This window comes from Salvelinus namaycush, chromosome 28, assembly GCF_016432855.1.
Source record: "Salvelinus namaycush isolate Seneca chromosome 28, SaNama_1.0, whole genome shotgun sequence".
Classification (NCBI taxonomy): Eukaryota; Metazoa; Chordata; class Actinopteri; order Salmoniformes; family Salmonidae; genus Salvelinus; species Salvelinus namaycush.
This window is the reverse complement of record NC_052334.1, coordinates 9,722,552-9,743,807: the sequence shown is the minus strand read 5'-3', so window position 1 is coordinate 9,743,807 and position 21,256 is coordinate 9,722,552. Positions and strand designations below refer to the sequence as shown.

The following is a 21,256-nucleotide window of genomic DNA, read 5'->3' as shown; positions in this document are numbered from 1 at the left end:
AGCCATGAAGGCCTGATGCTTCTTCCACTTGGTGTGAAGGTTCCTGTCCCCGTCGTACGACACGTCCTGAGCAGTCAACATCTTCTCGTTTATCCACAGAGTCAGCTGGAGAGAGAGACGGAGGGATGACGGGTGGAGGAGGAAGAGGTGGAGAGGGAGAGGATGGAGAGAGGGAGAGGATGGAGAGAGGGAGAGCAATACAGAGTCAGCACAGACAAGAAGTAGAAGACGAAGTAAGAAGTAGACAGGAACACATCTATCTATTGTGTCCCCAGAAAATGAATAAAATAACTTACATCCTGAGTGTTTTGCAGGAAGTGTTGAAGATCACGGTTATCCTTGAGGATCCCTGTCACCTCGTTGGCTTTGCCTCGGTTCTTGATGTACCTGCAGATCAAACACACAGAGGCACAACAGAATAACACATTACACTCACTCCCATATCCGCAAGGTTGTGTTCAGTAGGGCACACAACGGAAAGCATTATAAAAACATTTTGTAACAGAAAACAAAAATGAGCATATCTCATTCCAGGTAGTCCCTTTCTGTTTCAGTCCATTTCCTTTCGTTTGGTGCCTAATGAACACGACCCAGGTCCCGACAACAGAGATCGATGGTGGGGTGTTTACCTTCAGAAGTAAAAAAACACATGCAATCCCCTACTGAGCCTTTCCAATTACAGCCTCTGCTCTTTGAAGCAACCCAGTGAAGAGCACTCTCTCTGGGATCAATACCCATCATAGCAGGCGTCTGGTGCCCCCCTCCTGTCTCCCTTAGAGTGGAATCGGATCAGATGGTGATGGCGTACGTTAATGGGAGAAAGAGCATCCACTTGCTCTCTCCCCCTCCACTGGAACAATGTAGTGTTGTATTGCTGACCTAGCTGACTCAAAATGGCAGGCTAATAGCTTGCTGAACTACTCTATAGTATGTCTGCATCCCAAATGGCACCCTATTCCCTTTATAGTCCACTTACAGTATGTACTAAGTAATGCACTATGTAGGGAATAGGGTGCCATTTGGGACACAACCTATGTGTTTCATTCTCCTGAGAGTGGCAGGATAATAGCTAGCTGAACTACTCTATGTGCTTAACACTCACTACTGAGGGAACAGACCAAGCTGCTCCTGGAGAACAAGTAAAGGTCAATAGGTCAGGTAGTGCAGTGTAGAGATGTTTTCCGTGGAAGTACAGACAGATAGAGGGTGACCCATTGTAAACCCATGACGGACACTCGAATCAAAAGAATAAAAGAGGGGGTCATTTATATTCATTTATGGATAATATACGAAGATGTTTTATTTGATTTATTTTCAACTGTCCTGTCTTTTCAAAGAAAACTGATGTCTTTTGGAGGGTGATTTTGCTTCCCATTTTCGTTATTAAAGTAATTAAGCAAATATTATTTCAGAAAAAGACTGACCTGTCATGGATGGAGTCCATCTTGTCCTGGACCTTGGGGGAGTAGAGGTTTCCGCCGTCCACCAATCTCTGTCCCCCCTCAAGCGTGCTGGCAAGCTTCTCCATGTTGGCGTCCATGGTGCAGACAAAGTCCTCGTGCTTCTTTAGGGCCTGCTCGGCTCCATCCAGGGTGTCGTGCTTGTCTGTGTGGGCCAAAGTGTACTCCTGCCACAGAGAGACAAACAATTAATTAATTAATCAATCAAATATCTGCTCCGTCCAGGGTGTCAGGCTTGTCAGTGTGTATTGCTGTAGCCATACTGTCACAAACAAATCAGTGTTTCAGTCACATAGTTTATTTTCTGCTGTACAGTTATCCATTTCCATTGGGTTTTTAACTCCATTTACATTCCATGTTTCAAATGTTCACTTTATTTGCCATGTGCAGGGTTGGGTAGGTTACTTTCTAAATGTAATCCATTACAGTTACTAGTTACCTGTCCAAAATTCTAATCAGCAATGTAACTTTTGGATTACCCAACCTGAGGAATGTAATCGGATTACTGAGTGGTGCAGCGGTCTAAGGCACTGCATGTCAGTGCTAGAGGCGTCACTACAGACACCCTGGTTTGATTCCAGGCTGTATCACAACCGGCCGTGATTGGGAGTCCCATAGGGTGGCGCACAATTGGCCCAGCATCGTTCAGGTTTATGACGGGGTAGGCCGTCATTGTAAATAAGAAATTGTTCTTAACTGAATTGCCTAGTTAAATAAAATAAAACAATTTAAAAATGAAATCATTCATTTATAAGTTCAAAAATGAATGTATCAACTACAGATTGCTCATTTAAGTCTATCAAAAGTGTACGAGTTTGAGCATGTGTCCGTTAGGCTTATGGATTTTGGGGGGAATCAGCACAAATTACATTGAGCAATAAACAATAAACTAGTTGGTGATAGTATGGAGCACAATTCTACGGAGGAGTGTAGAAGAGAGGAACTCCCTCAAACTTTGAATCCATAGCCTGGGACAATGATTGATAGGCAGCTTAAACTTCAATTCAACAATTATTGGGTTAAAATACACATATACATTTGTGAACAGCCATCCATAAAAGCCACAATCCATCAGGCACAAATAGCTAAATGAGAGAGCAGCAGCGTGATTCACATCAATGTGCTATGTACTGTAGATATAAAAATAAGTGATAAATGTATAGCCTGTAGGCTACACCACTGCTGTCGTCCTTACCTCCAAACGTTTATTCAAGTTGAATCTTTGGATGCCGACAGAAGTTGTCAGAGGTGTGGACTCGAGTCACAAATATGATGACTTGCAACTCGACTTTGACTTTCACACCAATGACTCGTGACTTGACTTGGACTTGAGCCTTATGACTCGACCTGACTTCATACCCTCCCAAAACTGACTTGATACCCTCCCCAAGCTGACTTGATACCCTCCCCAAGCTGACTTGATACCCTCCCCAAACTGACTTGATACCCTCCCCAAGCTGACTTGATACCCTCCCCAAGCTGACTTGATACCCTCCCCAAGCTGACTTGATACCCTCCCCAAACTGACTTGATACCCTCCCCAAGCTGACTTGATCCCCCCCCAAACTGACTTGATACCCTCCCCAAACTGACTTGATACCCACCCCAAACTGACTTGATACCCTCCCCAAACTGACTTGATACCCTCCCCAAACTGACTTGATACCCTCCCCAAACTGACTTGATACCCTCCCCAAGCTGACTTGATACCCTCCCCAAACTGACTTGATACCCTCCCCAAGCTGACTTGATACCCTCCCCAAGCTGACTTGATACCCTCCCCAAGCTGACTTGATACCCTCCCCAAACTGACTTGATACCCTCCCCAAGCTGACTTGATACCCTCCCCAAGCTGACTTGATACCCTCCCCAACCTGACTTGATACCCTCCCCAAACTGGCTTGATACCCTCCCCAAGCTGACTTGATACCCTCCCCAAGCTGACTTGATACCCTCCCCAAGCTGACTTGATACCCTCCCCAAGCTGACTTGATACCCTCCCCACCTGACTTGATACCCTCCCCAACCTGACTTGATACCCTCCCCAAACTGGCTTGATACCCTCCCCAAACTGACTTGATACCCTCCCCAACCTGACTTGATACCCTCCCCAAACTGACTTGATACCCTCCCCAAACTGACTTGATACCCTCCCCAAACTGACTTGATACCCTCCTCAAGCCCAAATATTAAAAATGATGCTATTAAAAAAAGTGTGCAGCGCATCAACTCTTCATTTAACGGATTACAATTTGAATCAGACAGCAGCCAATCAAATTGTGCCAGCTGAGAAAAAGTTGAACAAGCTGCACAAAGAACGGTAAGTCGTGGCTAATATAGCCGACAGCTATATATTTTATTACTTTACTGGTTTATCATGTAGGCTAACGTAATGTTACATCAATGAGCCTCCACACAGTCAGTCAGTGCGGGAACGTGATCATTGCACCCAAGATTGAGCTACAACTGGCTAGGCAGTTGGTAGCCTAAATCCTGCCTGGATTCTGAAATCCTGAAATCCTGCCTCCTCCATGTTTCAAATGTTCACTTTATTTGCCATGTGCAGGGTTGGGTAGGTTACTTTCTAAATGTAATCCATTACAGTTACTAGTTACCTGTCCAAAATTCTAATCAGCAATGTAACTTTTGGATTACCCAACCTGAGGAATGTAATCGGATTACTTTCCCTTTAAGAGTGGTGCAGCGGTCTAAGGCACTACATGTCAGTGCTAGAGGCGTCACTACAGACACCCTGGTTTGATTCCAGGCTGTATCACAACCGGCCGTGATTGGGAGTCCCATAGGGTGGCGCACAATTGGCCAGCTGAGAAAAAGTTGAACAAGCTGCACAAAGAACGGTAAGTCGTGGCTAATATAGCCGACAGCTATATATTTAATTTCTTTACTGGTGTATCATGTAGGCTAACGTAATGTTACATCAAAGAGCCTCCACACAGTCAGTCAATGTGGGAACGTGATCATTGCACCCAAGATTGATCTACAACTGGCTAGGCAGTTGGTAGCCTAAATCCTGCCTGATGTTACTGTTGTTCCTTAAACCATTGACATACGTTATCCTACTGTAACCACACAGAGAGAGAGAGTGTGTGTGTGTGTGTGTGTGTGTGTGTGTGTGTGTGTGTGTGTAGCAGTCTCACTATTGGAAGACATAGCTTGGACTGTAGCCTACAAAAGCCTATTCCTGCTCTTTTCCCGTGATCCATCAAACCCATCTGGTGTGTCATCATAATGGTCTCTGACATCATAGTGGTCTCTGACTTGTGGTCAGACTCACTCCGGTGGAACAAACTTAAACTTGCGCCTTTTTCAATGCTGATTTGAATGTCATTTTTTTCCGCAAAGAATTAATCATCTAGTTTTTCAAAAGTATCGGTAATCTGATTACAATATTTTTGCTGGTAACGTAACGGATTGCAGTTTTTTTGTAATCCATTACTCCCCAACTCTGGCCATATGTAATGAATACATAGAAAATCTTACTCACTCCAGCATTCACAGTAAAACCCACAATACAAATTAAATACAAATACATTAGGGAAATGATTATGGAGAAAAATTACAATATTTTTTATCTTCTTACCTGGTTGTTGTAAACCTTTAGTTAGTCTTGCAAATCACTGAAAACAAATTATCTTTTACAATAACGACTTGGTATCACAACATTGGTTAATCTTATCTAGTGGTTGAGGATGTTTGTAAACCTTTATTTAGCTAAATAAGTCAATGAGAACAAGTTATCTTACCTGGTTGTTGAGGATGGTCTCCACCTGCTTGGTGTCCCTCATGAACAGCTGGAAGCCCAGGCCCTGGTCCAGGAAGCCTTTCCTGCTGTCCCACATCTTGTGTAGCTCGTCCCAGCCGCGGTCCAGACCTTTCAGCCTCTTGTCCAGCTCCTGGTACTGAGGGTCGTCCAGCTGGCCCTGGGTTACCGCCACGCCCGTGTCCCTCACCTGAAATAAATTGAATTGACTTGAATTGGATTGAATTGGATTGAATTATGCTTGCTGTTCCACATCAAATACGTTTTTGTAATATGTCAATTTTCCTAACTGTTGTGAACCATACCCGCTGTTCTATCTATAACTATTTTTTGGATAAGACTAATTTGTAAATGTTCTTACAGAAGAAATATGAAATGCATCTGCATAAGCATGGTAGCAACTGGAAGGGAACAGTTAGGATATTATGGGGAAATGATTAGACCAAAGTAGAGGACACCACAGTTCACCTGACACAAGACTGAATCCAAACATTACACTGTTGATTTGATGTGGATTTGACATGTACTGTACTTTTCCACACATTTGTTAATAACGAAATCTGAAAATACTCTGGATAAATTCAGTAACATGATAAGAATATTACGGGAAAATGTGGGGTAGATAAGACCAAAAAAATGACAAGGGTTTGAGTGAGAGGTCTAACTGGTGTCTCCAACTGGCCAAGCACCTCTCCAAAATGTGCACAGTTCCTAGGACATTCTAATGCACTTTTATGACCAAAAAAATAGTTAAATTATAAGCTTATTTTTTGATCTCTCCTTGCTGTGCCGTTGAGGAACTAGAAAAAGTACACTTGTAGTTGTTTTGTTTGGAACACAGCCCTGCATCCCCGCCATCACACAATTACTGTTGTAGTTTATTCAATCCAAAAACGGCCCATTATAAATCACAATCTGGGTCAGGTGGGCATAATTTGTTCTATTGCCAACATGACTAGCTAAGTTATAAAATATGACCTTACAGTGATAGGCTTTCACAGGGCAATTCAGAGAACAGATTTATAATTTTGGTGCACATAGAAAAGAGTCATGCGTACATTCAGGTGCACCACTGCAAATGTTCTTCACAATCGACAAACATAGGCTCATTCTGTTCAGAACAACCCAGGGCATGGCCAGTGGTGGAAAACGTACCCAATTGTCATACTTGAGTAAAAGTAAAGATACCTTAATAGAAAATGACTCAAGTAAAAGTGAAAGTCACCCTGTAAAATACTACTTGAGTAAAAGTCTAAAAGTATTTGGTTTTAAATATACTTAAGTATCAAAAGTAAAAGTAGAAGTATAAATCATTTCAAATTCTTTATATTAAGCAAAGCAGACGGCCATTTTTATTTTTTATTTTTTATTTACAGATAGCCAGGGGCACACTCCACCACTCAGACATCATTTACCAAACTAAGCACGGGTTTAGAGTGAGTCTGCCAGATCAGAGGCAGTAGGGATGACCAGGGATGTTGTCACGCCCTGACCTTAGAGAGCCTTTTTACGTCTCTATTTGGTTTGGTCAGGGTGTGATTTGGGGTGGGCATTCTATGCTTTGTTTTCTATGTTTCTTTATTTCTATGTTTTGGCCGGGTATGGTTCTCAATCAGGGTCAGCTGTCTATCGTTGTCTCTGATTGGGAATCATACTTAGGTAGCCCTTTTTCCATCCTTTCAGTGTGGGTAGTTAACTTTGTTAGTGGCACTATAGCCCTGTAAGCTTCACGGTTGTTTATTTCGTTTCTTGTTTTGTTGGCGACATTCTAATAAAAGAGAAAATGTACACTCACCACGCTGCACCTTGGTCCACTTCTTTCAACGACCGTGACAGATGTTCTCTTAATAAGTGTGTGAATTGGACCATTTTCCTGTCCAGTTTAGCATTCATAATGTAATGAGTACTTTTGGGTATCAGGGAAAATGCATGGAGTAAAAAAACGACATAATTTTCTTTAGGAATGTAGTGAAGTAATATTAAAAGTTGTAAAAAAAAAAAAAGTAAAGTCAAATCAAATCAATCAAATCAAACTTTATTTGTTACATGCGCCGAATACAACAAGTGTAGACTTTACAGTGAAATGCTTACTTACAAGCCTTTAACCAACAGCGCAGTTCAAGAAGAAGAACATATTTACCAAGTAGACTATGGGCTTTCCTCTGACACTGCCTATTATATAGGTCCTGGAATGCAGGAAGCTTGGCCCCAGTGATCTACTGGACCGTTCGCACTACCCTCTGTAGTGCCTTATGGTCAGGTGCCGAACAGTTGCCATACCAGGCGGTGATGCAACCGGTCAGGATGCTCTCGATGGTGTAGCTGTAGAACCTTTTGAGGATCTGGGGGCCCATGCCAAATCTTTTCAGTCTCCTGAGGGGGGAAAGATTCTGTTGTGGCCTCTTTACGACTGTCTTGGTATGATTGGACCATGATAGTTCGTTGGTGATGTGGACACCAAGGAACTTGAAACTCTCGACCCGCTACACTACAGCCCCGTCGATGTTAATGGGGGCCTGTTCGCCCCGCATTGTCCTGTAGTCCACGATCAGCTCCTTTGTCTTGCTCACATTGAGGGAGAGGTTGTTGTCCTGGCACCAAACTGCCAGTTCTCTGACCTCCTCCCTATAGGCCGTCTCATCGTTGTCGGTGATCAGGCCTACCACTGTTTGTCGTCAGCAAACTTAATGATGGTGTTGGAGTCGTGTTTGGCCATGCAGTCGTGGATGAACAGGCAATACAGGAGGGGACTATGTACACACCCCTGAGGGGCCCCAGTGTTAAGGATCAGCGTGGCAGACGTATTGTTGCCTACTCTTACCACCTGGGGGCAGCCCGTCAGGAAGTCCAGGATCCAGTTGCAGAGGGAGATGTTTAGTCCCAGAGTCCTTAGCTTAGTAATGAGCTTCGTGGGCACTATGGTGTTAAACGCTGAGCTGTATTCGATGAACAGCATTCTCACATAGGTTTTCTCTTTATCCAGTCAAGTATAGAGTCAAGTATAGAGTATAGTCAAGTATAGATACCCCCAAAAAATGACTTAAGTAGTACTTTAAAGTATTTTTGCTTAAGTACTTTACACCACTGGGTATGACGCCATGTCATCGTATAACTGTACGTAAGGGATTCATATTTTGAAACATTTCGACCAAGTTTCAATACCGGGAATAAATAGTTTTTATCCAGAGTGTACCGGGAAATACCTCAAATATCGGAAGTGCACATTTGTTTAAAGGGTTTTCCCCAAATAAGAGGGGAGCTGTGCCACCTTGTCGGCTTGGCTGCGCAACTACTTAAAGATTTCAGACTATCTTTGATCGGCAGAACATTTCAGCAGTAGGCTGAAGTATCTCCTATATTTGGCTAAATCGAGTTGATGATTATACAGATCAGCTCATGAATAAGGGGGAGATGAAGAGTGGAAATAGTTTAAATATCAAGGTATTTATCTTAACGGGGACCAACTCTGTTAAAAAATATCCATATTTACTCTCATACTGTTTGTTGATCACACATTCTCTACCAAAGCTCTTTATTTTTATTTATTTAACCAGGTTAGTTGACTGAGAACACATTCTCATTTCCAGCAACAAAAAAAGTAACACGGGAGAGGAGGAAAGCACCAATTGTAAGCTGGGTATGATTAGGTGACCAGATTGGGAATTTAGCCAGGACACCAGGGTCAACGCCCCTACTCTTACAATAATGGGGTCAGGACACCTGTTTAACATCCCATCTGAAAAATAACATCCTACACAAGGCAATGACCCCAATCACTGCCCTGGGGACCAGGAAAGGGTGCCTCCTATTGGCCCTTTAACACCCCTTTCAGTAGCATCTGGTCTCCCATCCAGTGACTGCCCAAGACCAACCCTGCTTAGCTTCAGAGGTAAGCCAGCACTGGGATGCAGGGTGGTATGCTGCTGGCCATGCTCTCATGTGGGCAGCAAGTACAAGACAGCACAGAGAAACGGGGAAAATGTTATAGTGGCATTTTAACATGCATATGCAAGAGATGTGCTTTGATAATGCAACCTATGGATTACAAAATAAAGTTAGGAATTTTCATGTGAGGCAGGAGTCATGATTTGGGGTTTCAGTGGGAATGAGACTGGATAGGAAAATAGCCTAGGCTCTATAGGACAGGAGAAGATAGTATTTTTGCCTCTGAATTGTTAACAGACTTCACATCTGTGGCAGAGATGCCAATGCCCTATGTAGTGAATTGTGCATAGGTCTATCAAATCTGTGACTGACTGAAGATGCACAATGACAGCTGAAAGAGGCACATGTTCTTTTATAGGCTATACTGTAGGGTTTTCCTGTAGGGTTTATTAACTGCATTCGGGTTGCATGTGCAGTCCGGCACTGTCAATTATGCATATGATTTGAATTTATGGTGACTTTGCGTCAAGTAAATACGCTAGGCTAAAGGCTTCCATACGACAACCATGTTGGCATCCATGGCGCAGACAAAGTCCTCGTGCTACTTCAGGGCCTGCTCGGATCCAACCAGGGTGTCTGCTCGGATCCATCCAGGGTGTCTGCTCGGATCCATCCAGGGTGTCTGCTCGGATCCATCCAGGGTGTCTGCTCGGATCCATCCAGGGTGTCTGCTCGGCTCCATCCAAATGTGCTATCACATTTTTGGCTAATCTGATGCTGTGCATGTTGTATAGCCTATTTTATAATAATCCACATCTTTCAAAATACATTGAGTCATCTTAATTTACACCTTTTCCCTCACTCAGGCAACCAAAAATTTGCAAAAGTTGCCCAATTAGTGGGAGGGATGGGGGCAACTTGTTGTCACATGCGGTGCTCAAGTTCAGAACGGCTGTCAGTCAAAACCCATAGAGAGCTGTGAAGTGCAGAGCCTGAGCTCTAACATCATGTATAGCATGTTACTGTACAGCCACTGCATTCCAAAAGGCGCTTATCAGTGTCCAAATCTGCCATCTTCAATCCGTATACAGGTATGAGTGTAAAGGGCTACCCTTGTGTTAGGACTTCAGTGTAAACTGTAGTTTAAATCCTAAACTGAAACTAACCTTGTGGTAGTCCTCCTCATGAGCATCCATGTCATCATATACATCATCGTGGAGGTTCAGCAGCTGCTCAGCCTGGGGCAGGCTCTCAGGCATGTCCTCGGATGCCACGGCCTTCTGGGTCTTGAAGAGCCAGGACTGGAAGTCATCCATGTCCTGTAGGAAGGTCTGCAGTTTGGACACCTCTCCCAGAGAGTCCTACAATACAATACAACTTTAATAGTCAATTTGTTGTTGTTTGAGGGGATCAACTCCAGATAGCAAACACACACACACTCACACACAAACACAAACACACCTCCCGGTCCTTCAGTGTGGCCCTCAGGTTATCCCAGGCTGCGTCCAGCTCGGCTCTCCTAGACAGGATGTCTGCAGCGTTGTCTGGGTGGTCCTTAGCCAGCTGGTCCGCCTCGCTCCTCAGGAAGTTGAGCTTGTCTTCGATGGCAGCCAGGTCCCGCTCCATGCCGTAGAGTTTCCTCTGGATGGTCATCACAGCGTTCAGGTCGTTGCCCAGGTCCTGGGTAGACTTGATGACCCGGGTTTTGTCCCTGATCCAGGCCTCTGTCTCGTCACACTCCAGTCCATAGTTGTGGTAGCTGAGAGCTGAATCCACCTTCCGCTTCTTGTCCTCAACCATGGCCTTGAAGGCCTTCCACCTGGAAGAGAAGGGAAGCAGAGGAGAGAGTCAATATTAATAACGCAGGGGGGAAAGACTGTGGACTATGGATAAATAATATTAAGAAGAAGAAGAAGAAGACATCAGCCTGAGTCTCACCTCTTATTAAGTCTCAACTGGCATTCCTTCACCTCTTTGGTACAAGGGTGTCTGCTGTCCTCAAGCTGCTTCACTGCTTTGTTGACATCATCAACACGCGTCTGGACATTAGCCATATCTGAACCAAGAATACTCAACCTAAGAAAACATAGTAATCAATACATCATACAGTGTGCAGTAGAGCAGGGCTCATCAGCCACGGACTGCAAATTGACCGCAAGAAGCCCAAACAGATATAATATTTGACTAAAATATAATCCTTTCAAACCTTGCTTACATTTTTATACGATCACATACAGTACATTGTATATCTCTCTATTATGCATGGGAATACTTTGGAGCAGATTTCCAAAATAAAAATCATTTGGAGCTGATTTGGTGGTGTTTTTACAGTCTACATGTCGAACAATTAAAACAAATATTTAAAGAATCTATATTTTTTTACTGTGAAAACATGGGGGGGGCAAATAAAATCACCCATGGGCCAAATTCGGGCCTGCGGGCCACCAGTTGGGGACCCCTGCACTAGAGCAAATATACAGATATGATTGGTGTCAGATCTCTACAAATGTGGAAGTCATGTTTAACATTGCAGGGACCCAAACCATATGATACGATCTGATAATCTGTGCAATTTGTCTGCAATGTAAGCAGAATGGTTTGTACGTGTTCTGCACCACTTCCTCTCCAACCTTCATACTGTTTCATAACTGTGGTTTGTATGTGTTCTGCACCACTTCCTCTCCAACCTTCATACTGTTTCATAACTGTGGTTTGTACCTGTTCTGCACCACCTCCAGATCCTCTAGATTCTCCGGTACGTCCAGCCCCACCAACCAGGTCTCCTTCTGGCCCATCCACAGCTCACAGGAGTCTGTCTCACTGAAGATTGTGTAGAGGGCCATAGCATCATCCAGCTTCTTCTGCCTCAGGTCACACAGGGACATTAGCTCCATGTACAGGTCTCTGATGTCCTTCAGACGTCTTTGGATGTCAGGCGTGTTGCGCAGCTCCTCGGGTAGCGCCGCCGCCTGGTCAAGTTCAAGTGTATTTTAAAGTGTATTTGCCATATACATACATTGCTGGAGAAATGTAACCACTCTCAAATTCAAAGACAGAGCTGTGGATGCAAGTACTGACCATCCATGATATCAACATTATAGTTTTAACTATGTTTTTAGGCTATACAGTGTTTGTTTACGTTTTACTTTGTTTACAAACATTGGAGTAAAACAAGCTTATATTTTGTACTATATTTGAACTAAGCTCATGAGGCATTTATAAGTTATATTCTTCAAGAATTGATGGGTGCATATCATTCACTTTTAAATCCAAAAATGGATGTAGCAACTGCTGATTGCACCTTTAAGTAGTACAGGAAAACAAACTAACGTGTGTCCGAAATGGTACCCTACTTACATAGTAAATTACTTGCCCTGGGAATAGGGTGCCATTTCGGACACATCCCCAATCAGCCATTCTGTCAGTCAGTTCATTCATTCACCTGTTTGGTCAGAGCATCGATGGTGGCTCCGTTCTTGGCGACATCGTTCCGGAGGTCTCGGTGTCTCTTCAGCAGCCTCTGGGTGGTATACTCATCATGGCCCATGTCATCACTAGTCATCTGCCTCTTGGCATCCAGCAGCCCGGCCTTCAGGTCTTCAGCGTCTCCCTGGAACTGGAAGAACCGCTGGGTGTCCTGGAGGTTCTGCCTTCTGAACGCTGCCAGTTCCTCCAGCTGCTGCCACTGACGCCTCACGTCCTCCATGCAATCACCAACCTAATATATACAATAATAAAATATATTTCATTTAGAATTTTATCCAAAGCGACTTAAAGTACTGCATGCATACATTTAAGTAACGGGGACACCAGCAGGAATCAAACCCACGACCCTGGCGTTGCAAGTGCCACACTCTACAACCTAAGCCCAGCACCCTCTACCAACTGACCTGGGGCGCCCCGAAGTGTCTGGCCTGGATCATCTTATCACCCTCGTCCATGATCTCCTGCAGGTGTGCACGGCGAGCCCCCAGCTCGTTCTCGAAGGCACTGTGTTTGCTCTGCAGGACCAGCACACTGGTCAGGTCCTTGCCGTAGTCCAGCGAGGAGAAGATATGCTCTTTCTCCTTGATCCAGCTCTCCAGCTCGGCCATCTGAGATAAGACATAATATACTTTATTGTCAATTGTCTCAGATACACTAACGTTTGTATTTTTCCTTTATCCTAAACCCCTTGAGACACACACATACACACACAGAGAGAGTTTGGAGGACCTGGTCCTCCGCAGTGCAGCACCAATGGAGTACTTTAGGGGTTATGTCCCTTGCTCAAGGGCACAACCCTCCAGTTGCAAGTCCTTCTTTCCAGCCTCTAGACTACCTACCTCCCAGAAGAAGTTCCAGAGGCGTCGGGACTGCTCAAGGCGAGCGCGGCGTTGGGCTGCAAGGGCACACAGCTCCTGGTAACACAGGTCCAGGTGCTGCACCCGGTCCTTAATCACCTGGGGGTCACAGGGCTTGTAGCCTGGGAGAGAGAGGGGGGAGGTGGGTCAAAACATGACTTCATGTTATGCAGTGATAATGGATCCCCCACTTTCCAATCTCAGGGCGGAAACTAACCACAAGACCACTGAGTTAGATTATACTTTACATTCAAATATATCTTGGGTTACACTTTACATGAAGATATATTTTCGTAACACTTTACATGAAGATATATTTTGATAACACTACATGAAGATATATTTTGGTAACACTACATTAAGATATATTTTGGTAACACTTTACATGAAGATATATTTTGGTAAAACTTTACATGAAGATATATTTTGGTAACACTACATTAAGATATATTTTGGTAACACTTTACATGAAGATATATTTTGGTAACACTTTACATGAAGATATATTTTGATAACACTACATGAAGATATATTTTGGTAACACTTTACATGAAGATATATTTTGGTAACACTATATTAAGATATATTTTGGTAACACTACATGAAGATATATTTTGGTAACACTTTACATGAAGGTATCCTTAAAAAATATTGAATGTAACGTGTTACCCTCTTTTGTTAGATGATATGTACGGCCCGAGTACATAACAGGTAGCTAAGAGGGACAGTGGAAGGAATAGGAATGTTCCTTGCACTTCACTTACTATCTCCATTGGCAAACTTTAGAGCAGCCGCGTTGGAGTCGTGCACTCTTTCTGCCTGCACAGTGATGTCGGCCTCCACCAGAGCCTGCTTCTGGAGCAGGTCATCCACCTCCAACAGGTGCTTCCCAAAGTCAGGGGAGAGCAGCCGAGCCTGGGGACATGCCACAGGGTCAGAGGTCAGGGGTGAGGGGGAGGGGAGGTCAGGCACAGAAGCATGGGGTGGCAAAGAGGTTAGTTCATTGAGATGGGCCAAACCTAGCAAAGGAATGTTGTAGCATAGCTTGCTTGAGCAGGGGGGAAACTATCGTAATGTATTTCTGCAGTTATACACTATGCAAATACACTGAGTATACAAAACATTAAGTACACCTGCATTTTCCATGTCATACTGACCAGTTGAATCCAGGTGAAAGCTATGATCCTTATTGATGTCACTTGTTAAATCCACTTTAATCAGTGTAGATGAAGAGGAGAAGACAGGTTGAAGAAGGATTGTTAAGCCTTGACAATTGAGACATGAATTGTGTATGTGTGCCATTCAGAGGGTGAATAGGCAAGACAAAATACTTAGATGCCTGTAAACTGGATATGGTAGTAGGTGCCAGGCGCACAGGTTTGTGTCAAGAACTGCAACGCTGCTTAGTTTTTCACACTCAACAGTTTCCCATCTGTATCAAGAATGGTCCACCACTCAAAGGATATCCAGACAAATTGACACAACTGTGGGAAGCATTGGAGTCAAAATGGACCAGCATCCCTGTGGAACGCTTTTTTTCCAGATTCATAACTTGGCCCATGCTGTGTCTGGTTCCAATGGCTTAGTGGGTTAGCTTGCAACACCAGGGTAGTGGGTTAGCTTGCAACACAAGGGTTGTGGGTTAGCTTGCAACACCAGGGTTGTGTTTAGCTTGCAACACCAGGGTTGTGGGATAGCTTGCAACACCAGGGTTGTGGGATTGATTGCAACACCAGGGTTGTGGGATTGATTGCAACACCAGGGTTGTGGGTTTGATTGCAACACCAGGGTTGTGGGTTTGATTGCAACACCAGGGTTGTGGGTTAGCTTGCAACACCAGGGTTGTGGGTTTGATTGCAACACCAGGGTTGTGGGTTAGTTTGCAACACCAGGGTTGTGGGTTTGATTGCAACACCAGGGTCGTGTTAACCTTGCAACACCAGGGTTGTGGGATTGATTGCAACACCATGGTTCTGGGATAGCTTGCAACACCAGGGTTGTGGGTTTGATTGCAACACCAGGGTTGTGGGTTTGATTGCAACACCAGGGTCGTGTTAACCTTGCAACACCAGGGTTGTGGGATTGATTGCAACACCAGGGTTGTGGGTTAGCTTGCAACACCAGGGTTGTGGGATTGATTGCAACACCAGGGTTGTGGGTTAGTTTGCAACACCAGGGTTGTAGGTTTGATTGCAACACCAGGGTCGTGTTAACCTTGCAACACCAGGGTTGTGGGATTGATTGCAACACCAGGGTTCTGGGTTAGCTTGCAACACCAGGGTTGTGTTTTACCTTGCAACACCAGGGTTGTGGGATTGATTGCAACACCAGGGTTGTGTTTAGCTTGCATCATCAGGGTTGTGGGTTTGATTGCAACATCAGGGTTGTGGGTTAGCTTGCAACACCAGGGTTGTGGGATTGATTGCAACACCAGGGTTGTGTTTAGCTTGCATCATCAGGGTTGTGGGTTTGATTGCAACATCAGGGTTGTGGGTTAGCTTGCAACACCAGGGTTGTGGGTTAGCTTGCAACATCAGGGTCGTGTTTAGCTTGCAACACCAGGGTTGTGTTTAGCTTGCATCATCAGGGTTGTGGGTTTGATTGCAACATCAGGGTTGTGGGTTAGCTTGCAACATCAGGGTTGTGTTTAGCTTGCATCATCAGGGTTGTGGGTTAGCTTGCAACACCAGGGTTGTGGGATTGATTGCAACACCAGGGTTGTGGGTTTGATTGCAACACCAGGGTTGTGGGTTAGCTTGCAACACCAGGGTTGTGTTTAGCTTGCAACACCAGGGTTATGGGTTTGATTGCAACACCAGGGTTGTGGGTTAGCTTGCAACACCAGGGTTGTGGGTTTGATTGCAGCAGGGGCCAGGTATAGTAAATACAGTATTCATCAATGTCAATATCTTCCATTTTGTAAGTTGCTTTGGCCATATTGTTATTTTATTATGTGTATTATTAGTATTATCACTGTACCTTCATCCCATCCATCCAGTTGATAATGTACAACATCTCCTGGAAGATCCTCTGCAGGGTGAGGTTCTTGTCCAGGCGTGCCCTGCGAGCTTTCAGCAGCTCCTGTAGGTAATCCCACAGCCTCAGGATGTTGTCCTTACGCACGTCGATGCGCTTGGTGTCGTGGTAACGCTCAGACTCCAGCTCTTTAGCGATGGCCACTATGCCCTGGATGCGTTCCTCGTAGGCAGCGATGTCCGTCTCGATGGCGTCGTGCTTCTTCTTAGCGGCCTCTACCGCCGGCAGGTCGTAGCCGAAGTTGTCCTGAAGGTGGAAGGTATTTCAGATGTGAAGAGACTGTTATGTATGTCTATCTTAATATTTGGGGCAGGTAAGTATTCTGACTTGAGATCTGTGCAAGTTTTCACACAAGTATCCCACTGACATCAATGAATGATTTACGCAAAGGTCCAAGTTGCATGCACTTATCTCAGCTTTGAATTGGCCCCAAAATGAACAGTGGATGTCTGTTTTGTTATGTTTTTTTGTTTTTTTTGCTGTCTACGTTCAGGTGAATTCCAGCTGTCAGCCAATCAGAATTCAGGGCTCGGACCACCCAGTGTATAATAGTGGACATGTTAAGTCTAATATACCAAGGCTGCCAGCCAATCAGCATTCAGGGCTCGAACCACCAAGTGTATAATAGTGGACATGTTACAGTCTGATATACCACAGCTGTCAGCCAATCAGCATTCAGGGCTAAAACCACCCAGTGTATAATAGTGGACATGTTACGTCTGATATACCATGGCTGTCAGCCAATCAGCATTCAGGGCTCGAACCACCCAATGTATAATAGTGGACATGTTAAGTCTGATATACCATGGCTGCCAACCAATCAGCACTCAGGGCTCGAACCACCCAGTGTATTATAGTGGACATTTACCTGTGCCACCAGTCTCTGGTTCTCCATTAGCCAGGTCTCTCTCATGGAAGCCTTCCTGTCGAAGCGTCTTGCCATCTGCTCCAGTTTCTCCTGACGAATCAGCTCGTCTCTCAGGACACGTTCCCTCTCATGCTCCGCCCACTCCAAATGCTCCCAGGCCTGCAGAGGACAACATGGTTGATTACAAACTTTCAGGATGCTGTCTTTCAAAGATAATTCAAATATATAAATATATAACATAATATATAATATATATAAATATATAAATAAAAATCCAAAACACTTCACAGATCTTCATTGTAAAGGGTTTAAACACTGTTTCCAATTCTTGTTCAATGAACCATAAACAATTAATGAACATGCACCTGTGGAACGGTCGTTAAGACACTAACAGCTTACAGACGGTAGGCAATTAAGGTCACAGTTATGAAAACTTAGAACACTAAAGAGGCCTTTCTACTGACTCTGAAAAACACCAAAAGAAAGATGCCCAGGGTCCCTGCTCATCTGCGTGAACGTGCCTTAGGCATGCTGCAAGGATGCATGAGGACTGCAGATATGGCCAGGGCAATAAATTGCTATGTCTGTACTGTGAGATGCCTAAGACAGCGCTACAGGGAGACAGGATAGACAGCTGATCGTCATCGCAGTGGCAGACCACATGTAACAACACCTGCACAGGATCGGTACATACGGACATCACAGGTACAGAATGGCAACAACAACTGCCCGAGTTACACCAGGAACGCACAATCCCTCCATCAGTGCTCAGACTGTCCGCAATAGGCTGAGAGAGGCTGGACTGAGGGCTTGTAGGCCTGTTGTAAGGCAAGTCCTCACCAGACATCACCGGCAACAACGTCGCCTATGGGCACAAACCCACTGTCGCTGGACCAGACAGGACTGGCAAAAAGTGCTTTTTACTGACGAGTCACGGCTTTGTCTCACCAGGGGTGATGGTCGGATTCGCGTTTATCGTTGAAGGAATGAGCGTTACACCGAGGCCTGTACTCTGGAAATGGATTGATTTGGAGGTGGAGGGTCCGTCATGGTCTGGGGCGGTGTGTCACAGCATCATCGGACTGAGCTTGTTGTTATTGCAGGCAATCTCAATGCTGTGCGTTACAGGGAAAACATCCTCCTCCCTCATGTGGTACCCTTCATGACAATGCCACCAGCCATACTGCTCGTTCTGTGCGTGATTTCCTGCAAGACAGGAATGTCAGTGTTCTGCCATGGCCAGCGAAGAGCTCGGATCTCAATCCCATTGAGCACGTCTGGGACCTGTTGGATCGGAGGGTGAGGGCTAGGGCCATTCCCGGGAACTTGCAGGTGCCTTGGTGGAAAAGTGAGGTAACATCTCACAGCAAGAACTGTCAAATCCGGTGCATTCCAACGGGAGGAGATGCACAGACACAGACATTTCACTTGTTTTTGCAATGTAAACATATGTTTTCCATGCCAATAAAGACATTCAATTGAATTGAGAGAGAGAGAGAGAGAGAGAGAGAGAGAGAGAGAGAGAGAGAGAGACAGAGAGAGAGACAGAGAGAGAGAGAGAGACAGAGAGAGAGACAGAGAGAGAGAGAGAGAGAGAGAGAGAGAGAGGGAGAGAGAGGGAGAGAGAGAGAGAGAGACAGAGAGAGAGAGAGAGAGAGAGAGAGAGAGAGAGAGAGAGAGAGAGAGAGAGAGAGAGAGAGAGAGAGAGAGACAGAGAGAGAGAGAGAGAGACAGAGAGAGAGAGAGAGAGAGAGAGAGAGAGAGAGAGAGAGAGAGAGAGAGAGAGAGAGAGAGAGAGAGAGAGAGAGAGATGCACAGACATGGACAGTTTATTTCACTGTCAACAGGCTACTGTAGGACTTTGTTAAGATTCAGTCATTCTTGTGTCTTTGTTCATGAATAAATCACCCAGTGCTCGATCTACTGCCTCGGTCTCCTCCATCCGTGCATTCCGATGACGCCCCATAGCGTAAGTAAGTCCTGAACCAGCCCACTAGGTTAAACCTCCCTTCATTTTAGTATTCCTGCAGGTTTATATTCCTCACCCTGTTGAGATCAGCCACTAGAGCCCCCTCCTTGGGGGTGTAGACTCTCTGGTTGTTGGCTCTCATACGACTCTGGATGGTGAACAACAGCACCTCCAGATTACCTTTCTCCTGGAACCTGGAACATCACAGACAAAACAATGTGTCAGAACCACAATGTATTATTTTAAAAGATGGGGGAAATTCCCAAAAATTCCCAAGTCATAAGAATCCTGGAGAATTTCTGGAAAACCTAGATTTTTTTTAGGGAACGTTTCTGGAATTGTGCAACCCTAGTTGAGCCATATAGTAATACGGCAGGTTGATGTGACTGACTTGGGTGGTTTCTCCACTATGCGGTAGGAGTTGAAGGATTGGAGCTGCTGTTGGACCCCAGTCAGAGAGTTGGCCAGTTTACGGTTGTTCAGGACGATGATGGTCTGCTGTATCCATATCAGCAGGTCTGACGACAGGGTTTCGTACTTGTCAATCATCTTCTCTGTCTCTATGGCATGGTCTAGTACCTAGAAGATGGATACAGAGGGTTAGGTTACTCAAACACTAGGGTGTAATACTGTCACATGAAACAATGCATAAACTGATTTACACACACACACACACACACACACACACACACACACACACACACACACACACACACACACACACACACACACACACACACACACACACACACACACACACACACACACACACACACACACACACACACACACACAAACACAGTACATTATTTTTCCCATCCTCACCTTGCCAACTCTCTTCCCCTCCACCGCTAATGCCTTCATCTTGGAGAAGTAGTGGTAGAAAGCCACAACGTATGTGATGATGGACTTCTCATCTGGGTTCTCTGTGAACACATCTGTAATACAGACAGACAGTCAGAACTAGAAGTTCACCTTGAGCTCAGCCCATAAAGACCTGAAAGGGCCGGTTTCCCGACCAGAGGGTCCTGGACTGAAAAGGATTTTCTACTGAGATGTTCCATTGAGTATGCTTTTTAGTCCATGACTCGGCTTAATCTGGGTCCAGGAAACCGGTTCTTAGTTCTAGATTGAGGGAACAGCACATTGTCACTCACCTTCAGGGTCTAACAGTTTTGTTACTCCAAGCGTCTGCTCTGCTACATTGAAGGCATTCTGAAGGTTATGGGTTGGATTGGACCTCTTCAGGCCACTATAGTCCACCAGGTCTGGTCTGAGAGAGAGAGACATAACAATGAGGATCAGTTATAGAACCCATTGCCCTTCATGGTTTTGAGGTCTGAGGTCCGCCCACCAACCAAGATTTTTTTTAAATGGGACAAACACCAAATTGAGACTGCATACAGAATTCTGCAAAAATATCCTCAGTGTATTATGTAAAACACCAAATAATGCATGCAGAGCAGAATTAGGCCAATACACGCTAATGATCAAAATCCAGAAAAGAGCCGTTAAATTCTACAACCACCTAAAAGGAAGCGATTCCCAAACCTTCCATAGCTAAATTCACAAACACAAACAGACCCCACAAAGACCCAGGACAGCATCAAAATTAGACCCAACCAAATCATGAGAAAACAAAAAGATAATTACTTGACCCATTGGAAAAAAAATACAAAATAACAGAGCAAACTAGATTGCCATTTTGCCCTGAACAGAGAGTACACAGTGGCAGAATACCTGACCACTGTAACTTACCCAAACTTAAGGAAAGCTTTGACTATGTACAGACTCAGTGAGCATAGCCTTGCTATTGAGAAAGGCCGCCATAGGCATACCTGGCTCTTAAGAGAAGACAGGCTATGTGCACACTGCCCACAAAATGAGGTGGAAACTGAGTTGCACTTCATAACC

General features: G+C 44.7%; 1 protein-coding gene across 1 annotated transcript in view; it reads right to left on the bottom strand.

Moving 5' to 3' along the window:
• The window catches only part of LOC120023563 (spectrin beta chain, erythrocytic-like), a 75,267-nt gene that overhangs the window by 33,373 nt on the left and 20,638 nt on the right, over positions 1-21,256 (bottom strand). The window contains exons 6-23 of the mRNA XM_038967593.1: positions 20,500-20,615; positions 20,168-20,280; positions 19,734-19,921; positions 19,419-19,536; positions 17,374-17,532; positions 16,449-16,751; positions 14,234-14,384; positions 13,452-13,591; positions 13,017-13,220; positions 12,569-12,844; positions 11,845-12,095; positions 11,065-11,202; positions 10,588-10,945; positions 10,293-10,487; positions 5,225-5,431; positions 1,425-1,627; positions 297-387; positions 1-105 (exon numbers count right to left, since the gene is read on the bottom strand). The exon at positions 1-105 is cut by the window's left edge and continues 42 nt beyond it. Of these exons, the coding sequence (XP_038823521.1) occupies positions 1-105; positions 297-387; positions 1,425-1,627; positions 5,225-5,431; positions 10,293-10,487; positions 10,588-10,945; positions 11,065-11,202; positions 11,845-12,095; positions 12,569-12,844; positions 13,017-13,220; positions 13,452-13,591; positions 14,234-14,384; positions 16,449-16,751; positions 17,374-17,532; positions 19,419-19,536; positions 19,734-19,921; positions 20,168-20,280; positions 20,500-20,615 (3,316 nt within the window). The remainder of the gene's footprint in view (positions 106-296; positions 388-1,424; positions 1,628-5,224; positions 5,432-10,292; positions 10,488-10,587; positions 10,946-11,064; positions 11,203-11,844; positions 12,096-12,568; positions 12,845-13,016; positions 13,221-13,451; positions 13,592-14,233; positions 14,385-16,448; positions 16,752-17,373; positions 17,533-19,418; positions 19,537-19,733; positions 19,922-20,167; positions 20,281-20,499; positions 20,616-21,256) is intronic.